Below are 20210 nucleotides of genomic sequence, written 5' to 3' on the forward strand. Positions count from 1 at the left end.
GGTTTGGAATATTTAGATAAAACATGGTAGAAATGTTAACTGCTATAGGAAAATGCCACCCTGCAAGTTTTATTTAGTTTGTATGAGGAATACAAGATATATGACTAAAGCATTTATATTCCATTTTCCCTCTGTCAGGAGTTACCTCAGACATGGTTAGAACATATTAATAAAACATTGTAAAAACGTTAACTGCTGTACAGAAATGAGGCTCTGCAAGTTTCATTCAGATTTCTTAAAGAAGACAAGATTTTGGCCCTTCTGACATATATATATAGAACATATCTAGTGTTTTTAGTATGTCTCCCCTCTAATGGGGGAGACGTACTGTTTTTGCCCTGTCTGTCTGTCACACTTCATTTCCGATAAATAAATGGAGTAGAACTTCATAGGGTGATCGGGTTTACGGAGTAGATGATCCCTATCGTTTTTTAATGCAACATTTTGTATTCAAACATAGAACGACATTTGGCATTCAAACATAGAACGACATTAGACATTTGAACATAGAACAACATTTGACATTCAAACATAGAACAACATTTGACATTCAAGCATAGAACAACATTTAGCATTCAAGCATAGAACAACATTTGGCATTCAAACATAGAACAATATTAAACATTCAAACATAGAACGACATTTGGCATTCAAACATAGAACGACATTTGGCATTCAAACATAGAACGACATTTGGACTTCAAACATAGAACAATATTAAACATTCAAGCATAGAACGACATTTGGCATTCAAACATAGGACGACATTTGGCATTCAAACATAGAACAATATTAAACATTCAAACATAGAACAACATTTGGCATTCAAACATAGAACAACATTTGGCATTCAAACTTAGAACGACATTTGGCATTCAAAAATAGAACGACATTAGACATTTGAACATAGAACAACATTTGACATTCAAGCATAGAACAACATTTGACAATTAAGCATAGAACAACATTTGGCATTCAAGCATAGAACAACATTTGGCATTCAAACATAGAACAATATTAAACAAATCAAATCAAATCAAAGGAAAAGTTAGTTAACACTTAAGAGGCCACATTTATGACTATATCTTAATGAAACTATCTTGATGATCTTTAGGTCGATAGGTCAGGTGAGCGATACAGGGCCTTCATGGCCCTCTTGTTGTTTTGAATGTCTAGTGTCATTCTAGGGTTGAATGTCCAATGTAGTTCTTGTTTTCAATGGCTAGTCTTGATCTTTGTTTGAACGTCAAATGTCGTTATTGTTCCGAATGCACAATGGCGCTCTAAGTTTGAATGTGTAATGTTGTTCTTTTTTCGAATGTCCAGTATCGTACTTTAATGTCCAATGCTGTTCCCTATTCGAATGCCCAATGCCGTTCTCTGTTTGAATGTCCTATGTCTGTCTTTCTTCGAATGTCCAATGCCATTCTCTATTCGAATGTCCTTCCGGGTTTGTATGTCCAATATCATTCTTTTTTCGAATGTCCAATGGTCTTTCTAGATTTGAATGTCAAATGTCGTTCGGGGGTTTAATTAATATCCAATTTCATTTCTTTATTGAATGTCCAATGTCGTTCTCCATTTCAAAGTCCAGTTTCGAACCGCTGGCCATTTACACACTTTAACAACACGTATATCATATACATCTTTCATTCCTGTGTTGGTCGTTTGAATTACAATGTTCGGTTTTGAACAATAAGTTTTAATAAGTTTTTATGTCTAAATCGATCGTAGCTAAGCAAATGTTACGTGTAAACAGTCAATTTAAAGCTACGAATAAAACTTCGTCAATTTTCAGTTTTTATGCTATTTCTATTCTCGAGTCCTTTACAAGAATTTTGGTTTAAAATATTGTTTTTCCAAAAAGTTTTTCTTTGAAAAAAAAGCATAATTTGATATATTTTTTCAATTTAAAGTTAGTGAATTTAATAGCTGAAAACAAAAGGTCTGTGACCTTGATTTGTTACATATTGATTCAAAACAATAGGGGTATTTCTCAAGTGGCGCTGAGAAATCATTTTTGAGTTTGAACGCTGTAGCGATATTATACTAAGTCTTGTTAAAAGTCCGGAAAGGGAAAATGTTGACAGACAAAGCCACATCGTGATACGTCCTTTCTTTGTCAAAATGGGCGTATAAAATTGTATATATACCGCTCCACGCAAACCGCAGTAAGTGGTTAAAATATAGGAATTCGGGCGTTGCATTTTTGGGGATGCAACAATAAAAATAAACAAAGGTTCTTTGTATAACGCACATAAATATGCTGTCATCGTACACATTAAACAGACATATATATATATATATATATATATCAAAGATGCATAAAAATATGAACGTTTTTTTTTGTTTTGAACTGTTTTCTTGCTCTAAGTGAATCATTATAGTTGTTCAATAATAGGTCATGCACATAAGACATATGCGGGCCGCACTTTTATGTGAGATTATTTTATTTCTCTCTTCTGACATGTGAAATGGAGACAAAAACTCCAGGCTTCGACAGGTTCCAACTGTTTGGCTTGTCAAAATAGTGAATTAAAATAAAAAAGGTTTTAGTTGAAACTTCAGTCTTTTATGAATTTCACGAAAACTACATTGCCCCACAGGCCCTGGTACTATCTGGTAGAGTAAATTCGTCGTCCTCGCCCACCCCTCGGACTCGCTGTATGAAACATCGGAACGAGTAATGGGCTAGAGGCTGTGCAGAAGTTCCGAATCTCAAATAAGAAGAAGAGGAAGACAAGGACGAGGGCAATCAACTCCCGACACCGATACATCGTCCCTTACCCAATAACATATAAACAAAAATAAGATGTCAGTCAAAGTGGAAACCTATTGTTGCAACAAAAGAGAAAACGCCTCCAAGTAACAATTCCTGGAAATGCCCTAACGAGGCCATGGGTTATGTTATGCTTACGCCATATTCTGTTTCTCTACAATATGAACTATTTATTTAACATTGTTTTTTAAAAGCACAGAAAGATTAACTGAATAAAAAACAGATTAAAAGAATAAGCATATTAAATTGACAAAATACATTTACTCATTCAGGGCCCTATATTGTCCACACGTCAGTTTGTAGTATAGTTGTTTTATGACTGTATTATTAAAATGTTTTCATGGAAGATAAAAGATAAGGGTAGAATTCCCGGAATCACAGAACCCCCCACCCCAACAGCTATAGCTGTTCATCAAGTTCATGTGGTGGAAAAAATAGGTCACGCCCTTTGTGGTGGGTCTTAAATAAATGCAAATAAGTTTTTCACCATATTTTGAAATTTATACTGACAGCTTGTAACAAAAGAAAATTAACACGTAACGTCCAAAATTCTAAACTGTACAGCCTGTAGAAGAATATGTCATAGTTATGCAACATCCAGTAAACAACGAATATGGTTGAATATATACGTGTAGTTTTCCAGGCCTTTTTATGTTTGCCAAAAACTTGGCATGTTTAAAGCAAGACTCGAAGAAGCTGCTAGATCGCTTCCTAACTATATACATGTATACATCCATAGTTACTTTATAACAACGCGGTCATAACCGGGGTTAGACCTTGGTATTGACATCTGCATATTTACGGATGGAGTTTTCTCACCTATAGAGTCACACATGTTCCTGCTCATTGTCTCGGAACTAGTAACGACCATGACATGATCATAATCCTCGTCAACGGGATTCCTTTTACTAGAACTACGGTGACTTGTCACATCATAAGTAGCTTCATTGATACTGCATGTTGTAGAGCTATATACGTGGTTACCGGCAGTGTCTGTGTCTATTTGTTTATACCTTGTACTGCTAGTGCTGCGCGTGCTTTCTAAAAAGTCATACTCTTTGTTTACACCATCGATACATTGGTCGGATCTTCTCCCGTCCATTGCTAGATAGCCAGGGTTTACTACATCTGTATTCTTCTTCTTTGTATTTCTGGGAATTACATCAGGTTTGTTTTCATTTCTGCCCTTTTTGTAAACAATTGAGTATGTTGGATGGAACATATTATCAATAATATCAAAGTTTTCTTCAGAACTTTCATTTGGTGGATTTGATTTCATGTGGTCCAAGTCGATTTGGTTGTAAGTTGTGATTCGATTTTCATCCTTAAATCCAGCATTGGCCTGTCCATTATCATCAGAATTGTTTTTATTTCTTCTGGTAAAACTTTTTCCTCCATGTGGAAGCTTTTCAGCGCCCCTGAAAACAGTGAACAATTTATTCAAATATAAGTATTATAAGTGATATCAATTACATCTATACAGCCCTTAAGGGTCATTATAGTAATTTCTCGAAACGATTACTTTCGTACTTTTGGTCAGTACTCGTGCAAAGATTACTTTCTCTTCAGCTAAAATTATTCCAGTTCCAACTTGACACTTCAGCTGTGCTAGATATTTACCCGCGTTTTATGCTTGTCTTTTTTTCATTCAAAGTTTTGTTACAGTTTCATATTTTGCAAGAATAGCCAAAACCTATCCTGTCAGTTTTCCTGTAGAAATATAAAAAAAAAAACAGACTGTGATAGCATCACCATAAAATTTAACATTTTCTTATTTTAATGTACTGCTATCTGGAAAATAAACTGGAAAAAATAATTACTCCTTCCTGTTGTTCTTACTGAAATTTGTTCCTGACTTTCACTTGTTGCTCTTTAGATATTTAGTTTCAAGTTGAACATAAAAAATAATTACAGTGATCGACGTTTTCTCAGTATGAATATGACAGCAACAACACACGCAGTCACTATGACGACCAGTGTCACAGATATTCCAACATAAAGTCCAGCAGATAAGGTTGATAAACTTTGGCTTTTATCTGTAAACAGTTAAAGACAAGGGTAGATTCAAAATTATTTTGAATAATATATTCATTTCAGTTGTTAAATTAAGTTTTTAGGTATGTGGGTACAAAATAAAGGACTTCTTTTGTTAATATTATGTTTTCTTCTTCGAAGTCTATCTTTCTGTTTATACTCCGACGCAAAAGAAAGTGTGCACTCAGGTTTTCGTCAACTGAAGTAGATTATGTTGTCCGAAGTAGATTATTTTGTCTAAAAGTATGTCATGTTTGGTACCTAGATTTAGTGCAGTTTATGGCCAATTTGATGTGTTTCGATTATTTTCAAAATTTTGACATTTATGGGTATTCTTGGTTATTCAAAGCCAACAGGGGTCACAAACGGAAGTTGTAAATCTCTTTCCTGTCAGATGATAAAAAAGCTGCCTGTTCGTCAAACATGATTTTGTTTAAATATCGTGTGTGACCACCTCTACTATTTATTCAAGCATTGATATTGCAACGCTTGGGCCTAACGTAACAATAGAATGACGCAACGATGGATTTTATTCCATTCTTGAGTAGCGGTTGTCACCCGAGGTCTGCTGAATCTATGGCGTACAGCAACTCGACCAGTTTGCTGAAATTGCTAGTGCAAAAGAATTATGACATTACTTTGGCACCCAAACGTTCTGCTGACATAAATAACGTTGTCACCTCGTTGAAGCATTGTTAATGCTTCAATTTCAATTCGCTGAGTTTCACAGAGTCGTGGTATTTTATTACAGCACAGATTTGAAATCTAATGTGTTTTTCCTTTCACCAAAGGTATAAAAAAAACTGACAAAACACGTTTTTGTAGACATGTACATTTCCTATGGGCAGCACGTTCAAATCGTGCAAAAGTCCACTATCGCTAGTTATCTTGACTCCACCCAGTTTTTATCGTAAAATTGAAGTAAGATCAATAGCACATGCTTTGAGCAAAGTATGTTGCAAATTGTAAACGGATACCTCTTTTAGAACTGAGAATATTCAAATTTAAAAAGTGCTTTCTTTTGCGTTTGAGTATAGTTTTCTTATGTTGTATTGTGTAGAAAAAATGAAAACACGGAAATGCATTAATTATTTCTCAGCAACAACTTGATCTTTGAAAACAATATGATAAAATGTTGAGATGTTACGTGTCAAAGGGGTGTGGGGCTCGTATAGTTCTCGCTTGAAAATATGTAAATTACATGTTACGATATATTATGCATAATACAATGTAGATTTTATGTGTATTGTCATGTCATCATTTTGACATAAAATCACGCTGCTGACTCACAATATTTAAGGTTTAGGAGTATAGCATCAAAATACAAAAATAAACAACGACATCTTTACCAACAATCTACCTAACTCTATAACATGTTCTACCGTACTATCCCGCACGACTAGATATCTATATATTCTCAAAAAGATGTCCTTTAAAAAAAAACGAATGCCATTTGCAAAGAAATAATAATAAACAATTACTAAAAACTACGTTCCACCAAGTTCTGTCAAATTTCAGCACTGATACATAATTGCAAATACGTCAAGACGACGCTATGTAACAGTTCAATGAAAATGGTGAGTTTTTATAGGCGCTGAACTGTCCGAAAGTGTAGTCCTTTTATGCAGTCCTTTTATATATCAGTAAATTACCAATTGTTTTGTAGAGTAACTTGCATGTTTTATATTTTGTTCAATATTCATGTTAACCAACCCTTTCTTTCTATGATTTGGTGTTGTTTGAATTGTTTTCTCAAAATATGAAACATTAAAGACAATTATTGGTGTATATTGGACAACACCAATTGTATACTTTATTATCAAAAGCATAAGCACAGGAAAGTTTATGTTAGATTAGTTATTAAAAAGCGAAATTTCTCGAAACTTTACACGACGGGTAATTAAAAACTCTTACCTGTTTTGCAAATGAAAGCTTTCTTCTTGAAGCAATCAGTGTAGTAGATATTCGGGATATTGTAAGCGATATAGCCACATCGCAAAATATTTCCAACAACTGCAATCAATGTTTAGAGAAATAAAAGTGAGATCTCTCTACAAAAGTTAAACAAATATATGTTTATTCATGCCAGGGACTCAATAAAATAGAAACAAAATCTATTCCACCCCCACCGCCCACCTTCTCCACTTCCGATACGACCAGTGTCTCACTTTATTTGTTTTATTGGGTTTAGAACTACCACACGACACAATTTATGTCATATGGCGACTGTTACAGCTTTTGACGGTGGAGGAAGAATCTAGGTGGTAATCTAGTTACAGGCATGGACAAACGCGATGCCATACTGGAAGAAGAACCATGCGGTTAGTGGCGAGAGAAAGGGGTTCAGAGGCAGAACATTTAGGATGGCTGGCCAGAGTTTGAAAGTGAAGATAACCAAACCGTCATCATACAGTTCAGGAAAGAGTAGAAAAAAGAAAGACGGAGGAGAAAAACAGATAATGTGCAATATATTTGAAATAAAAAAAATGATCTGATTCTTTACGTAAAATACCACTCCTTGGAGGAATATGCTATAAAATATTTAAATTAGGAATGGCTCAATATGAACCTCCTCATAACGATAGTGAATCTCGACAGTTCCTCAAACGAGACTGCATCTGGCTTTTCTAGTTCTTCTTCAAACTTTAAATCTAAAAAGTTTAAGAAATCATCGAAATTGAAGAAAAAATATTGCATTAAATCCAAATCTTCAGATTCTGTTAAAATAGCAAAGATATCCAGATGCAGATATCCAGACGCAGTTGGGGAGCTTGAAATGATTTCCAGTGAAAATAGATTTAAGGTAGGCCTTTATTAAATCTGTTGTAAAACTGGATGTATTAGAATAATGTGCGGAATATACAATTCTCTCCAAATGTAAAACACAAGTCCGGATTCAAATTATAATAAAGTTCTACTATTCATCATTTGGGTGGCATTGATGCTAGAAAAGTGTGGTTCTGTTCAAAATTTCAAGGAAACAATTGCTAATTTAATAATTCTACTATGATGTTAGGTAAAAGGAAAAAAGATATTTGCTAAACATATCTGTGCAATTGCAGACAGAAATAGTATCTTATTGTTTCTTTTATCTTTGTTTGGGGTTTAGTCACACCGACACAATGTAGACCGTATGGCAAAAATCCAATGTTTGATGGCGGAGGAAGATTCCAGTGGCTCCTCCGGGTATTATTCATAGCGGTAGAACCATCGACCGTTATTAAGCCAGCCCAAAAGCTTCACTATATGAAAAGAAGTTCTTCCCGAGTAGGGTTTGTGAGGGACAAGTGATTCGTATGTGCTGGTAATTACTGTTCAGGTAATGTTTAATATAAATAACGAATATATTTAGTTATAAAATATGTAAGTTGTCCAATGATAGCGTCAAAGTTCTTGCACACAGAACTGATATTGTCTTGGATACATACATAATGGTAATAACACGCATCACAACGGTCGGATATGAAACTGTATAAAAATACAACAACAATATAAAAGAATGTACTATTATCATAATATAGTATTATGCCATATTTCATACCAACAATGAATTTCCAGTTTCTTTGACTTCTTGTACAATTGTATCTACATTATTCAACATTAAATTATATTATACCTTATAAATTTATTTATAGCGTAAATATACTTACTGTGTAAATTTGGATTTAAATTTACCGAAGTGTTGCAACCATTTAATAATAATGATGAAGATAATAATGATGATATGCCTAATAATAATATATCTCAGTCCGTGTGAAATGTGACTGTTCTGCAAAAATTTTTATATCTTAATAAATCTTCTTCTGTTATCTCGTGATCTATTAAAACGATTTTTTTAACTTCTTAAAAAACAGCCAAAAAGATCTGTCCACGTCTTATTGTAACTCGCCTTCTCATAAAATAAAAGTTCCTGATTTTTATTTAAAATATTGTTCAATCCAGTGAAAAAAAATCGCATAGTCATGTCGATTCAGTTTTGGCCTTTACCGTCAGAAAAATTTGTTTTAGCTACAATTTACCGTTCTTTTTGAATTTTTGGTGTCAAATTTATGAGAATTTTTCGAACGACGCCAATATGTTCATGTTTTTGTAAATGACGTCTGATTGCTCGTGCAATCTTGAGGAAAGGACCACCCTTGATATCGTTACACCAATGTTGTAAATACAAAATTAAACGCCTTTTCTTTCTCTACAAAATATATAGTGAATGTTGATATATTAAACACTGCTGAAGAAGTTAGCTGTATAACGTTAATTTGACTGCTTTAAAATATAACAATAATTTCAATATGACATTAATTGTGAACTATAACTATACAGTATACATGTCCGTAGACTCACTACAATTCAGCATTTGGCTTTTGAAATATTCAAGATCAAATATTGCCCACTTCCTACAAGGCTGTCACACCCTGTTAAAAACCCTATTCTAATATGCTTGTCTCTGTTAAAACACTCTTTCGCTAGAATGACGTCACGTTAACGTGCGATGACGTCAAAGTTTTTGTTGCGACCAAGAAAGAGCGCTTCTATATTTTATCTACTGTTTTAGATTAAGGGCATATTAGAATCGAAATAATTTATAGCAAAAGAGTGTTTTAACACTATTTATACACTCGGGCGGAATACGTCGTACAAATAATTTCACTCGGGCTGCGCCCTCGTGCAATTATTACGCCCGACGTATAACCGCCCATCGTGCATAAATAGTGTTAAAGCACTCTTTTGCTATAAATTATTTCTTAAATCAAAACTCCTTTTTTCAAAGCTTAATTCGTTTTTACATTACTAAGACGTAAAGTAACTTACGGCAATATTTTCAATGTTATAAATCCCTCTGGAATTAAGGACTTGGCAAATTTCTTATTTTGCTTGATTAAAGTTTATAAAAGATAGAGACAAAGTCTACATTATATTTGAACAGCACTCGTATGACAAAGTAAAAGAACGCTCAGTGCAAACTCATATAATAACAGCCTAAGGTAATCTACTAGTTCCAGTCATTATAAATATACTTCTTACAGAGGTTTGAAATAACATGACACATGACTCTGGTAAGAGCAACAGGCAGCTACCGACCTTTAGGGCAGTGCTGAAGAAAGAGATAAGCGTCATTAATGAGGACAAGCCTATCCGTACACCGGAATGTTTCGACCCGACTGTTTCTTTCTTCACCGGTATAACGTTCAAAACAGCTACCACATTAGCACAATGTTCCAATGGAAGTGTGTTCTTTCTGTGATGATCATCACTTCGTCAACGTCTTCACTAAAATAACCACTTTTGCTGAAAGAATGAACTTTGTTAAACGAAAGTCTTCCAAGTACCATCAGTTGTCATCTTACCATTCCAAAGTTCCACTGCCGCTAGTGTGCAGCATCAATTAATCATCGATGCAAAGTATAATTGAGATCCAACAAAATGCGCCTTCAAATATGTCAGTCTCGGTCAGCACACAAACAGTTCTACAAAACAGGCAGCTACGCATAGAAGAATACACTGTTTGACTAGATCGCACCAGGAGTCGTTCAATATGGAAACTGGCTGGGAAACTCAAGTTATAGCATGCTTGATATGAAGTGGGCAAGCGGTATCATTTGACTTGTTCATACAGTAGGTCAGGCCTATTAAACGGGGAGTGTTGTCATTGTCAGTTTCTATCAAAGAGGCTTGAAACTGGCATATTCAGTAACAGGGTAGCGCATTCGATATAAAACAAGTTGTCAAAGGTTACGGACCGACTATTGTGTGGACGAAGTCAGGATACTAGTACATGTCCAGTTATGGCTGCAAACACATAATATTCAATACTGTGTATTATGAATGTAATCACCGCTCTTATCTAATTTCTACTACAGAAAGAATCTGGAAGCTAGAGTCACTGTTTATTAGTCTAGAGAAAAAACTAATAATTCATCTGGTGTTTTTGAAGCTTACCAGAAGAACTGCATTGATTTCAATGACAGCTAATATATAGGAAGATGACCATCTATCCCTCTCGGACAGTTATAGCATCCTAATCGGGAGGGCAAAAGTAATTGTACACATCTTCATACACTTCCGCGCTTTTGCGGAAATACGTAGACCACATTTCCGAAAAAGAACAGAGAGGTCTGGCTGAACAGACTAACGACAACAAGTCGACCAGCACTATGCATTACAATCCGCATCATGGTGTGAAAACAGAATCATCAAATGATCCCAATCCGTATGGTCGAGCATATTGCAGTTTGAACGACTGCCTCGAATCCATACCACATGAATTGAACGACTTATCTGGGATCCATATATCAGATTTTGATCTAAAAAGATGTTTGCTTTTTGTACAAGTATAGAAACGTGCAGCCAGGTGAAATTGATAGAGACATTACACGCTTATATGGGCTGAAAGACATAACAAATACTAAAAGTCAACTGATTACATGCAGATTCTAGGATGTGCTGTTAGGTGCTACATGTTCTCCTTTATTTAAAAAAAAACCTATCGGCATCTCGATGTAAACGCTTATTTTGGTTAGTAGTATAGTACAGAGAGATTTACATGTTTACATCATTCTGTCCTGTTTCGCAACAGAAGCAAAAGGTATTTCTACTTTCATGTAGAATATGATCTGATGTCGCCTACTGACTTCAGCCACAACTCCTGGAAGTTTCAGCTTTACTTTTCCTCGTCAGATTCTACTTCTGGTACAGCAAATGACATACACACAGTGCTAAAGATAACACTTCAGTGCACATGTTTGTTAATGCCAGCGACTGAGCCATTTGAGCAATAGCAATTGATGATGTGAATTGTTGACAGGAGTAAATGGTGTTCGTCTTGCGAATCACATCATCTCGCAGTGCATTTCTAAAGAGACGATGTATGTATGTTCGTACAGTCAGATCGACTTACATTTGCATCGTACATCATGAAAAATAAAGAGACTTGAGATATACGAACTGACCAAGAACCAAAAGACTACCTCTCCTCTGACACATGGCAGCTGTGACACATGGACAATGTCTTCATCAGAACATTTTACAGGAATTCATGGTCTGTTTTATGTGAGCAGGTTCATGACGTTGCTGCGGGTCAAAGCAAGTGTTTCTGATTTGTTGACAAATGCATGCAAGCCAATGCAGTAGCAATGCAAGATTTCTATATCTATTACCGGAGAAGCATCTTTTCACGCGATTTGTGTCACGATATAAACACAATTATGCTAGCATAAATGCTTCTGTCACCCACCAATATGAGAGGTTGTAAGTGTCAGTGATCCCACATGCTGTGCAAAAGGCTTGCTCCTGAAGTGCAGTACGAAAAAAAGGTAAACAATACCTGAAACAACACCCCTACCGAAGGACTGAGTAGAATATTTGCCACCGTTCACCGTCACAACAGTGATTTCACTGCTACTCAGTATGTACAAGACTTCACCAAAAGTGAGTCGAAAACTTACATGTGCGCAAACTACAGCTAACATTAATACTAAACCTATCAGAGGAATTTCTTCACTGCAGCATTCAGATGTTTGCCGACTGTCACGAATCATTGTGTCAGACAACGCCACGACTTTCAGAGAGTTGACGTAGTCCATAACAATCAAGAACTGTAGGAACTACACGACGATTCGCCCTAAAAGAGTCTTGTAAGTTTTTCAACTGGTCAGAACGGCTGGCCGGAATTACTAAAACCAATAAAAAGAAAGTGCTAGGCTGTTCATTTGTCACCTATGAAAGCCTTTAAACATGGTCACAGAAATTGAAACCATTATGAACGACAGACCACTCACATACGTATTATCGGTTTGTACAAACCTATAACCCCTTGTGTCGTCAGCCTGTTTCCTTGAAGGACGTAGAGTAAACTTGTATCCATATAAAATTATTTTCGAAAACCTTCAGACTGATATAAACCTCATAACTACTCAGGAATCATGAAACGTGCCTAAGAACAGGCGAACCCCACCCGTCACTTCCGGACTACCAAATATACGATCAAAGTTATCTACGTTTCACAAATTCAAAATGACGCTCCGGGAAACTAGTTATCACGGACAATATCAGAAAATAGAAGATGCCTTGCGTGAGGGGTAAAGAGGCGTATGGGAAACGGACACATAGCATCAAGACACAATGTAAAGTTGTATTCACTGGAATTAAATAGACACGTTGATCTTTAATATAATCAGTAGTACAAATATATTTTATTTATAAAGGTGTACAATAACTTTGCGGCGTAGCGAATGTGGGAAAGTGTTAATGTATAAGTTGGCGCGTCGGTATAACCTTTGATAAAAAAAGTTCTACACCACAAAGCACCTCATACGGTGCCCCTAAAGTGACATGTTACACACTTTTTTTCCAATTAGGTAATGTGAGACTATTTTTTATTTCGTTTAAACGAAATGATTCACACAAAAAAGTCTCACATTACCTAATTGGAAAAAATGTGTGTAACATGTCACTTTAGGGACACCGTAACCTCAAGATAGACAGATCGTCTTTAGATTCCTCACCGGTCTGTATAATTCTGTCATGCTAGGAATATAAACTTGGGTGTGAGGATCAGAATTATGAACTGTATTTTGTATCTTACAGTAAGCCAATGGGTCTCCATTATTACAGGGGACATCCTTGGCAGGTGTAATGCGAGCTGCTGTTCCACTTAACAACGCGTTAAGTCTAATGCAGTTAAACAAAGTGCCATAGAGTCATTATTCTGTTAAACTGGATTTATCGTCAGGAAGTTTTCAGTAGGACATTACACAGCATTCTTTTTTGTTGGCAATAGACATACTGACTTGAAACGACGACAACTCGTCTTCAGAGGGTTCCGATTCTCGCTTCTATATTGTTTAAACATCATACTCTGCTGTCGCTTACAACAGACCAAAGGTTGCATACAGAGAGACATTATACTGTAACAAAGAATTGTCAAAGTAATGTGTTATACCTGGTAACTGTGAGGGATTGTTTTCCTGTACAATTAAATTAACCCAGAAGAACTTGTTTAACAAGGTGCCATTGTTCTGTGCCGTGGTAAAATTTCCTCTAGCAAATGTGTTTTTCTCTGCGATTGGAAGAGTGTTGTATGTTGGTGTCCACAACATACAGTGATCTCTGTGTATGGCTGACCAATTTGTAGTCATCTGGGTGGTCAGTATTACACTATTGTTATCTGTGTGAAAAGAAAGTATCGTCGAAAATAACACATCTAAATTTGAGTGTCCGCCAAAATATTGCATACCTGTACACGTGTGCAGTCAACCCAGAGCTAAAAAGACCATCTCTGAATAGAGGCCACTATTAGAAAACCTACAAATAAAATTATTTTGGCTGTACTGAATGGCTTGTTGGTCAATAGTCAAAACTATAGCGGTTCGGTCATTCGGACTTAAGGCAATTGTTATGACTATTGACCGACAAGCCATTCAATAAGTCTACACTATTTACGCTTTTCTTTTATAGATAGTGTAATGTTATCTGTGTTGAGAGATCACCTTTCAACAATTTGTATTTTGTTGTGTTTAACGTCACACCGACACAATTATAGGTCATATGGCGACTTTCCAGCTTTGATGGTGGAGGAAGACCCCAGGTGCCCCTCCGTGCATTATTTCACCACGAGCGGGCACCTGGGTAGAACCAGCCAGCTGGATGGCTTCAACAAAGATAACATGTTTTATTTACCCAAGTGTGGTCTATACACACAGGTTTGACAGTATATAAATGTGTTTGTTCAGATTATGAATACGCGAAATGAAATGATTAGATGAGTATATGCCTCAATCAGTAGGTTGACAATGACTTACCCGTACATACTGCAAATATATTGGAACTGCAGTTCTGAGTTACCAGGTCATATTCATACAGCAATGTGTTGTTAGGAAGTACCTTTTCCAGTGTAACATGCATTGCAACACAATGATGCATGTTTATGTTTGGTTTTACACCTGAAATACAATCTTACTGTTATTGTATCTCGTGGCCAAGAAGAGTTTTCAAGCCAGCTTTACCAATTCACCATTGACAAATAAAACAGAAAACCCGTTAATTTATCACAGTTTACAGTACATGAATTGTTAAATCTCGGTGTGATTGCGTCTTATTTATTTGGCGATGGACATATATATGTTTTGACTTATTTAATGATTTTTAAACATTTCATAACTGTGAAATACATGTAGTACATTTTATTTCTTGTCAGTTTCTTATACAACACATATTATGTTTCAAAATATGTTTATTTATGTGATAACTATTTTGTTTTCTGTTATAAGCCTGTCTTTTGCATGGCTATCTTTAAAGTGTAATTTCATTGTTTTGTTATTTATTTTGTTCAGAGAAAAGATTGATTTTTTTTAATTCATCACTGTGCAGATAAGTAATTAATTTACCTTGTGCGCTAATTACTTCAAATGTGGTATAATCGCCTACCCAACTTTCATTATCATAGTGGAAGTGGACAGAGCGCTTGACAACGGAAATGTTGTGATGATTCTTGCTTGGATCTGGATTAAAATGCACGAGAGTTGTGATACTGTCTCTGCATTGTCTAGTAGCTTGAACCCAGGAGACAACACCTGTGTTATACCTGAGATTGTCTGAAAACAAGAAGTACAAAAATGTTGATAGAAGAAACGCAGTTATGTTAAGCACTGTTTGATGATAAATAATCAAAAACATATTTTTATTCAAAAAGTGAGTAAATAATAAAGAGTGACGAAAGAAAATTCCTTACCAAAAACTTCATTTGTATTTGAATGGCAGCACTGGAACCTTAGATGAAAGACAAACCCGAATACTAAATTCAAAATAGCTCGTTTATATGACATTTTAAATCCAACTTGGTCTCATGTTTTTGAATGTATACAAACTGAGAATTTGTTGAATAAACTTGAAACTTGGTCACTCCTGTTCTTTGTACTTTAAACTTAGTCTTAGCTTTGATGAAATAAGTGGCGGTAAGTATAATAATTATATTGTTGTTGGACAGACGCTGATAAACATTTTTATCAAGTTTTAGCTATCTAGCTATTATTTCTTCTATTGTTTTCAGCCTTTGTTTATCGCCCAGTGATTGTTTCTTTATGTAACGATATAAATAGATATCAGATAATGATAGCAGGGAAAACCAGTTATCACATGTATATTTCATCCATCTTTTAATCTTGCTTTACCAGTGTGTATGGAAACATCATCTGTCACATTTCCAAATCATAACATATTAATTAAACGGTATAAAAAAGCAACCTGTAAATAGGAGTATCACGGGAATGGGGTTTAAACACGTTACTGGATGGCCACCAATACCAACATGAGAGAGCTATAATAAAAGTAATTCCCCAGTGAACTAATCTCTACTTTTAATGGGTAATTGTCCGCTCCATTGTATAAATAGAGTCTGTACGAGTCATTGGCACGTCCTTGCATCAGGTAGCTTATTTAAAACCAGAGCACCAAGAGCTTAACTTTTAATGACAAGGCAAACACATGGGCATAGGAGCAAATTGGAAGTTTGAGGGGTGGGGAGAATGGGATCAACCTTTCACAACTATCAATGTTTTCCTAAATAGTTATTGTTTCTTCTCTTTAGAAGGAACACTTAGAATCGGTAAGTCACACTTGACTGAGCAACTGATCTCGAAAACTGTTGTCATTACAAGCTGGCCGATCAAACGTGACCTTAGAAATAATCTCTGACATTAAAATTATTCTTTCCCAATGGAGGCGACTCTCTGGCTGAACGCGCTCCGCGGATTACATATTACTAAACCCGAGGATGGAAAAGTGGCGTTGTTGAAACATGCCAAACATCTTATTTGTCACAAAGGTTAACATACGTCGTTACCTTCAAATGCATGGTCAATATGTGAAAACAAACCCCATTGCGACCCTCTCATTGTGCGCACAACAAATTCACGAATCGAATGCCCGGATGTCACAGTTAGGACAGAGATACTACTAAATTACAGCCATGAATTACTTGATCAATGACCACTATGTTTATTGTGCGCGAGGACGTAGACTGTTTAGCGCATCAAATCACTACATTAGGATGTTAAACAGAAACGTATAAAGCGATTATATTACATCAATAAGGTAATGGCAAATGTTCTTGTAATGTAATATCTAGACAACCACCTCAATAAGAGAATCCGTTTTGAATGCGAAATTTTAACTTTTCAAACAGACCTATAGTTAAGTGCCGCTTTATTGCATAACTAGGTCACGGGAGCTAAAAATAGATTATTTAACTGAAAACTTTAAAAATCTTCTTGTCTGAAACAACAAGGTCTGTGCCTTTTAAATTTGATATTTGGTATGTAGACAGTGCAACCTAAATTTTACAAGATGAGCATTATATATTTATATGGATGTGCCATAGAAGGAACTTTTGCTATGCTTTAACTTGTTTCTAAAATAGGATTTTCTTCATCTGTTTATTGTTTTTATCTGCGATAATCATGATTTTGAGCCACTATCGAAGTAGAATGAGATCCCTCCTGTGCCCCGTCTACTGCTCTTATGCCTAAGAAAAAATGTAAATAACAGAAAACGTTCAGGTTTTGTAAGACTCAATCCTGAAATGTTTAATTCTTTAGTATTTTATGTTTGATAAAATATAGAAAATTCATCATTAAAAAATTTCAAAACTTGCAGTTAATTTTTATATTACCTGAAGATGTGTATGTAAATATTGTATTCAACAAAAAGATGCACGGTATGAAGATAGTACAAGAACGCGCTAATATGTTCAGGTCTGCGCTTTTGAACGTTATTCAAAAGATGCTAAATTGTTAAATTAATATATTTATGTTATTTTCATTTTATGAAAACTGAAATTCTTACCAGGTTCGCATCTTGTCATTGGTCATTCAAACTCGTGCCTATCTGGGAAAACCATATTGGACGAGCCGCTGTCAGCAGGATACTCGTCCAAATATATATCGTATTGTACAGAACAATGTTAAATAACCTAATACGTGAAAATCGAAGGTTTTTTTCCGTCTATAGATAATGTATACGTTATATGTCAAAATAAACCTCGTATATACCGTTCGACTTGGGAATACATGTATTTTCTAGACTGTGACTCAATGCAGACTTGGAGCGCCGGTATAAATTACAGACTCCGGTATATACCGGATTAACTGAATTTGAACTAAAAGTACCGTAAATGTATATATTTTGTAACCATGGTAATACTAACCCTATCAGTCAGTATATCATACGTATTATACACTAACTGCGTGCGAACTTGCAATAATTTGCGTATTTTTGCTGTACGCTCAAATTGATAATCACTGCCGGGCATGCGCAGAAGACCGCTCCAACTCTGCAACGAGCAATATCAATTTTCTATACCATCACTGTTTTGTTATTGTTGTTTTCTACCCATGATTCCCGGAACTGCTGCCATGAAGTTCGCAGTAAATAATTTTCAGGACGACATTCGATAAAATAAAATTGCTTACTGTACAATCATAAGCATAACTACCGGCGCCGCATTACCGTTACGGACATGTGAAAAAAGAAAACAGATTATTCTTATTCTGTCGTATTCTAACGAGTTGAAAATTCGCGGTATTAATGGAATCGGTGTTATTCGGGTTTCTTCATAGTACTTATGTGACGAGTTTATGGATGATTCAAGCGTCCCGCTTATTGTTTTCAATATTGAATAATAATGTACCTTACAGCAGTGTTTGAATAACAAAATCATCGCCAGCTTAATTTTTATGTAGAAAAGCCAGTAATTACATAAATGTCAATATAACGAATCTCGTCACGCTGCCGTAACAAAATTTATTTATATACATAATTTTGCCTCCTTCACGTCACAGTTTCCCGTGGTCAGCGTACATGCTTCACATGCACGTTTCACATGAACGAGGTTGAGCGTGACGTTACGCAGGCGTAATGTGTAAATTGTTGTTACTTTTTTTTTAAGAACTATTGGTAACACATGAAATGAAAAGAAACTTTGCATTCTCGGATTCAGAAATTTGTATTAGAGAAACAAATTGACAGCAAAGGCATGATCGTCGAGGCGCATAGCGCCGAGTATAGGTATGTACCGAAGTGGGTATACTGGACAGTTTTAAATACTAATATGTAAATGGTGGCCTCTGGTGCATTTTTGGGAAATTTCGAAATGACTTTTTGGCATTTCATTTTAGTGTAATTTATTTACATGTATATGACTCATGGACTCATACTGTATCCTAGGTAGGTTACTTCCACCTGTGGAATTATGTATGCACATGGATAGAATGCACCTATGTTTATTTTCAAATTGAATTTAGGCTATATATGTACATTGTCTTGCGCGATTTTAGTATACCACACTATTTTCCCTATGGAATTTAATAAAGGATAGGATATAAAGATAAAAGTTTATGATTGCCCAGTACTTAACAAATCAAATATAGAAAACCTGACTAGTATCGAATAGATTTGGTACGTGTGTAAGTGATATACGATTGCACATTGATACTAATTATAAAGCAAGAAAACAGCCATGCCTAGACAGAGGAAAAGGACATACAAAGATGCTTTTAAAATTGACACGTATCAGGAACAAGTAAGTAAAAGACGTTTTACATCTGTAAATAATTTGAGGTCTCGCAAAGTAGTCAAAGAAGCGAATTTTAACAGTTTGTTTCGAAATAAAATTGTTAAATTTATAATGGAACATAGTCGATCAAAACAGAGTTTGATTACAAAACTAAACTGTATTTACTTAAATGATTTTGAATAGTTCCTGTTTCAATCCTCTTGGGATAAAATTGGAAAATATGGCTCGTCGGTTTTCCGCATGGCAGTTTTTTTACATTGCACAAAGGGGTTTTACACTATTTGAATTAGTTGGGCTATACACGCAAATATCCAAGCTATTGTTTTTCTTATAAAATAAATTTTTATTATGAAATTAATAGTAAATATTTTTCATATACCTTTTGTCTCTATATCTGTGCTATAGAATGACAATATTACTCATTATGTATGTTCACAGGGTCCAAAATAAAATTAGTTTAAAAGCCGCTGATATTTCATCAGTAATAAAATTATTTTAGCGCTTAATGAAAATACATCTTTTGGACCCCATCCATATTTTTTTTTTCTCATGAAATGAATGAATCATAATGAAAACACACGTTATGGGCACTTCCCAGTTGTTGTTTTTTTTCTCATGGCAAAAAATCAAACGTAATGAAAATACATCTTGTGGACCACTTCGAACGTACATCTTGTGGACCACTTCAAAGTTGTTTTTCTCATGGCAAGAATCAAACGTAATGAAAATACATCTTGTGGACCACTTCAAAGTTGTTTTTCTCGTGGCAAAAATCAAACGTAATGAAAATACATCTTGTGGACCACTTCAAAGTTGTTTTCTCGTGGCAAA

At 35.3% G+C, this 20210-nt stretch overlaps 2 protein-coding genes across 2 annotated transcripts; both read right to left on the reverse strand.

Moving 5' to 3' along the window:
- Positions 1 to 1037: 1037 nt before the first annotated feature.
- On the reverse strand, positions 1038 to 13974 carry LOC123547930 (uncharacterized). The gene is made up of 4 exons (XM_053552032.1): positions 13752 to 13974; positions 6728 to 6826; positions 4692 to 4815; positions 1038 to 4197 (listed from the first exon to the last, which is right to left on the reverse strand). Exons 1-4 carry the CDS (start codon positions 13945 to 13947, stop codon positions 3519 to 3521), a joined length of 1098 nt encoding a protein of 365 aa, XP_053408007.1. The 5' UTR covers positions 13948 to 13974; the 3' UTR covers positions 1038 to 3518.
- A 613-nt stretch (positions 13975 to 14587) lies between these two features.
- Positions 14588 to 15748, reverse strand: LOC128559271 (uncharacterized). Its single transcript, XM_053550536.1, has 3 exons — positions 15540 to 15748; positions 15196 to 15402; positions 14588 to 14751 (listed from the first exon to the last, which is right to left on the reverse strand). The coding sequence occupies exons 1-3, from the start codon at positions 15631 to 15633 to the stop codon at positions 14588 to 14590; spliced, it is 465 nt and encodes a 154-aa protein (XP_053406511.1). The 5' UTR covers positions 15634 to 15748.
- Between the last annotated feature and the right edge of the window lie 4462 nt (positions 15749 to 20210).

The sequence above is a fragment of the Mercenaria mercenaria genome, chromosome 9 (genome assembly GCF_021730395.1).
Source record: "Mercenaria mercenaria strain notata chromosome 9, MADL_Memer_1, whole genome shotgun sequence".
Classification (NCBI taxonomy): Eukaryota; Metazoa; Mollusca; class Bivalvia; order Venerida; family Veneridae; genus Mercenaria; species Mercenaria mercenaria.

What these genes read in the sequence shown, in the direction of transcription:
- LOC123547930 (XM_053552032.1), bottom strand. Translation starts at nt 13,947, where the DNA reads ATGACTACAAATTGGTCAGCCATACACAGAGATCACTGTATGTTGTGG. An exon ending in CAATCCCTCACAGTTACCAG is followed by an intron (nt 6,827 to 13,751) that starts GTATAACACATT and finishes CATTGATTGCAG; the next exon opens with TTGTTGGAAATATTTTGCGA. An exon ending in CTGAGAAAACGTCGATCACT is followed by an intron (nt 4,198 to 4,691) that starts GTAATTATTTTT and finishes CACTGTTTTCAG; the next exon opens with GGGCGCTGAAAAGCTTCCAC.
- LOC128559271 (XM_053550536.1), bottom strand. Translation starts at nt 15,633, where the DNA reads ATGTCATATAAACGAGCTATTTTGAATTTAGTATTCGGGTTTGTCTTT. An exon ending in AAATACAAATGAAGTTTTTG is followed by an intron (nt 15,403 to 15,539) that starts GTAAGGAATTTT and finishes TCTTGTTTTCAG; the next exon opens with ACAATCTCAGGTATAACACA. An exon ending in TGAAGTAATTAGCGCACAAG is followed by an intron (nt 14,752 to 15,195) that starts GTAAATTAATTA and finishes ATTGTATTTCAG; the next exon opens with GTGTAAAACCAAACATAAAC.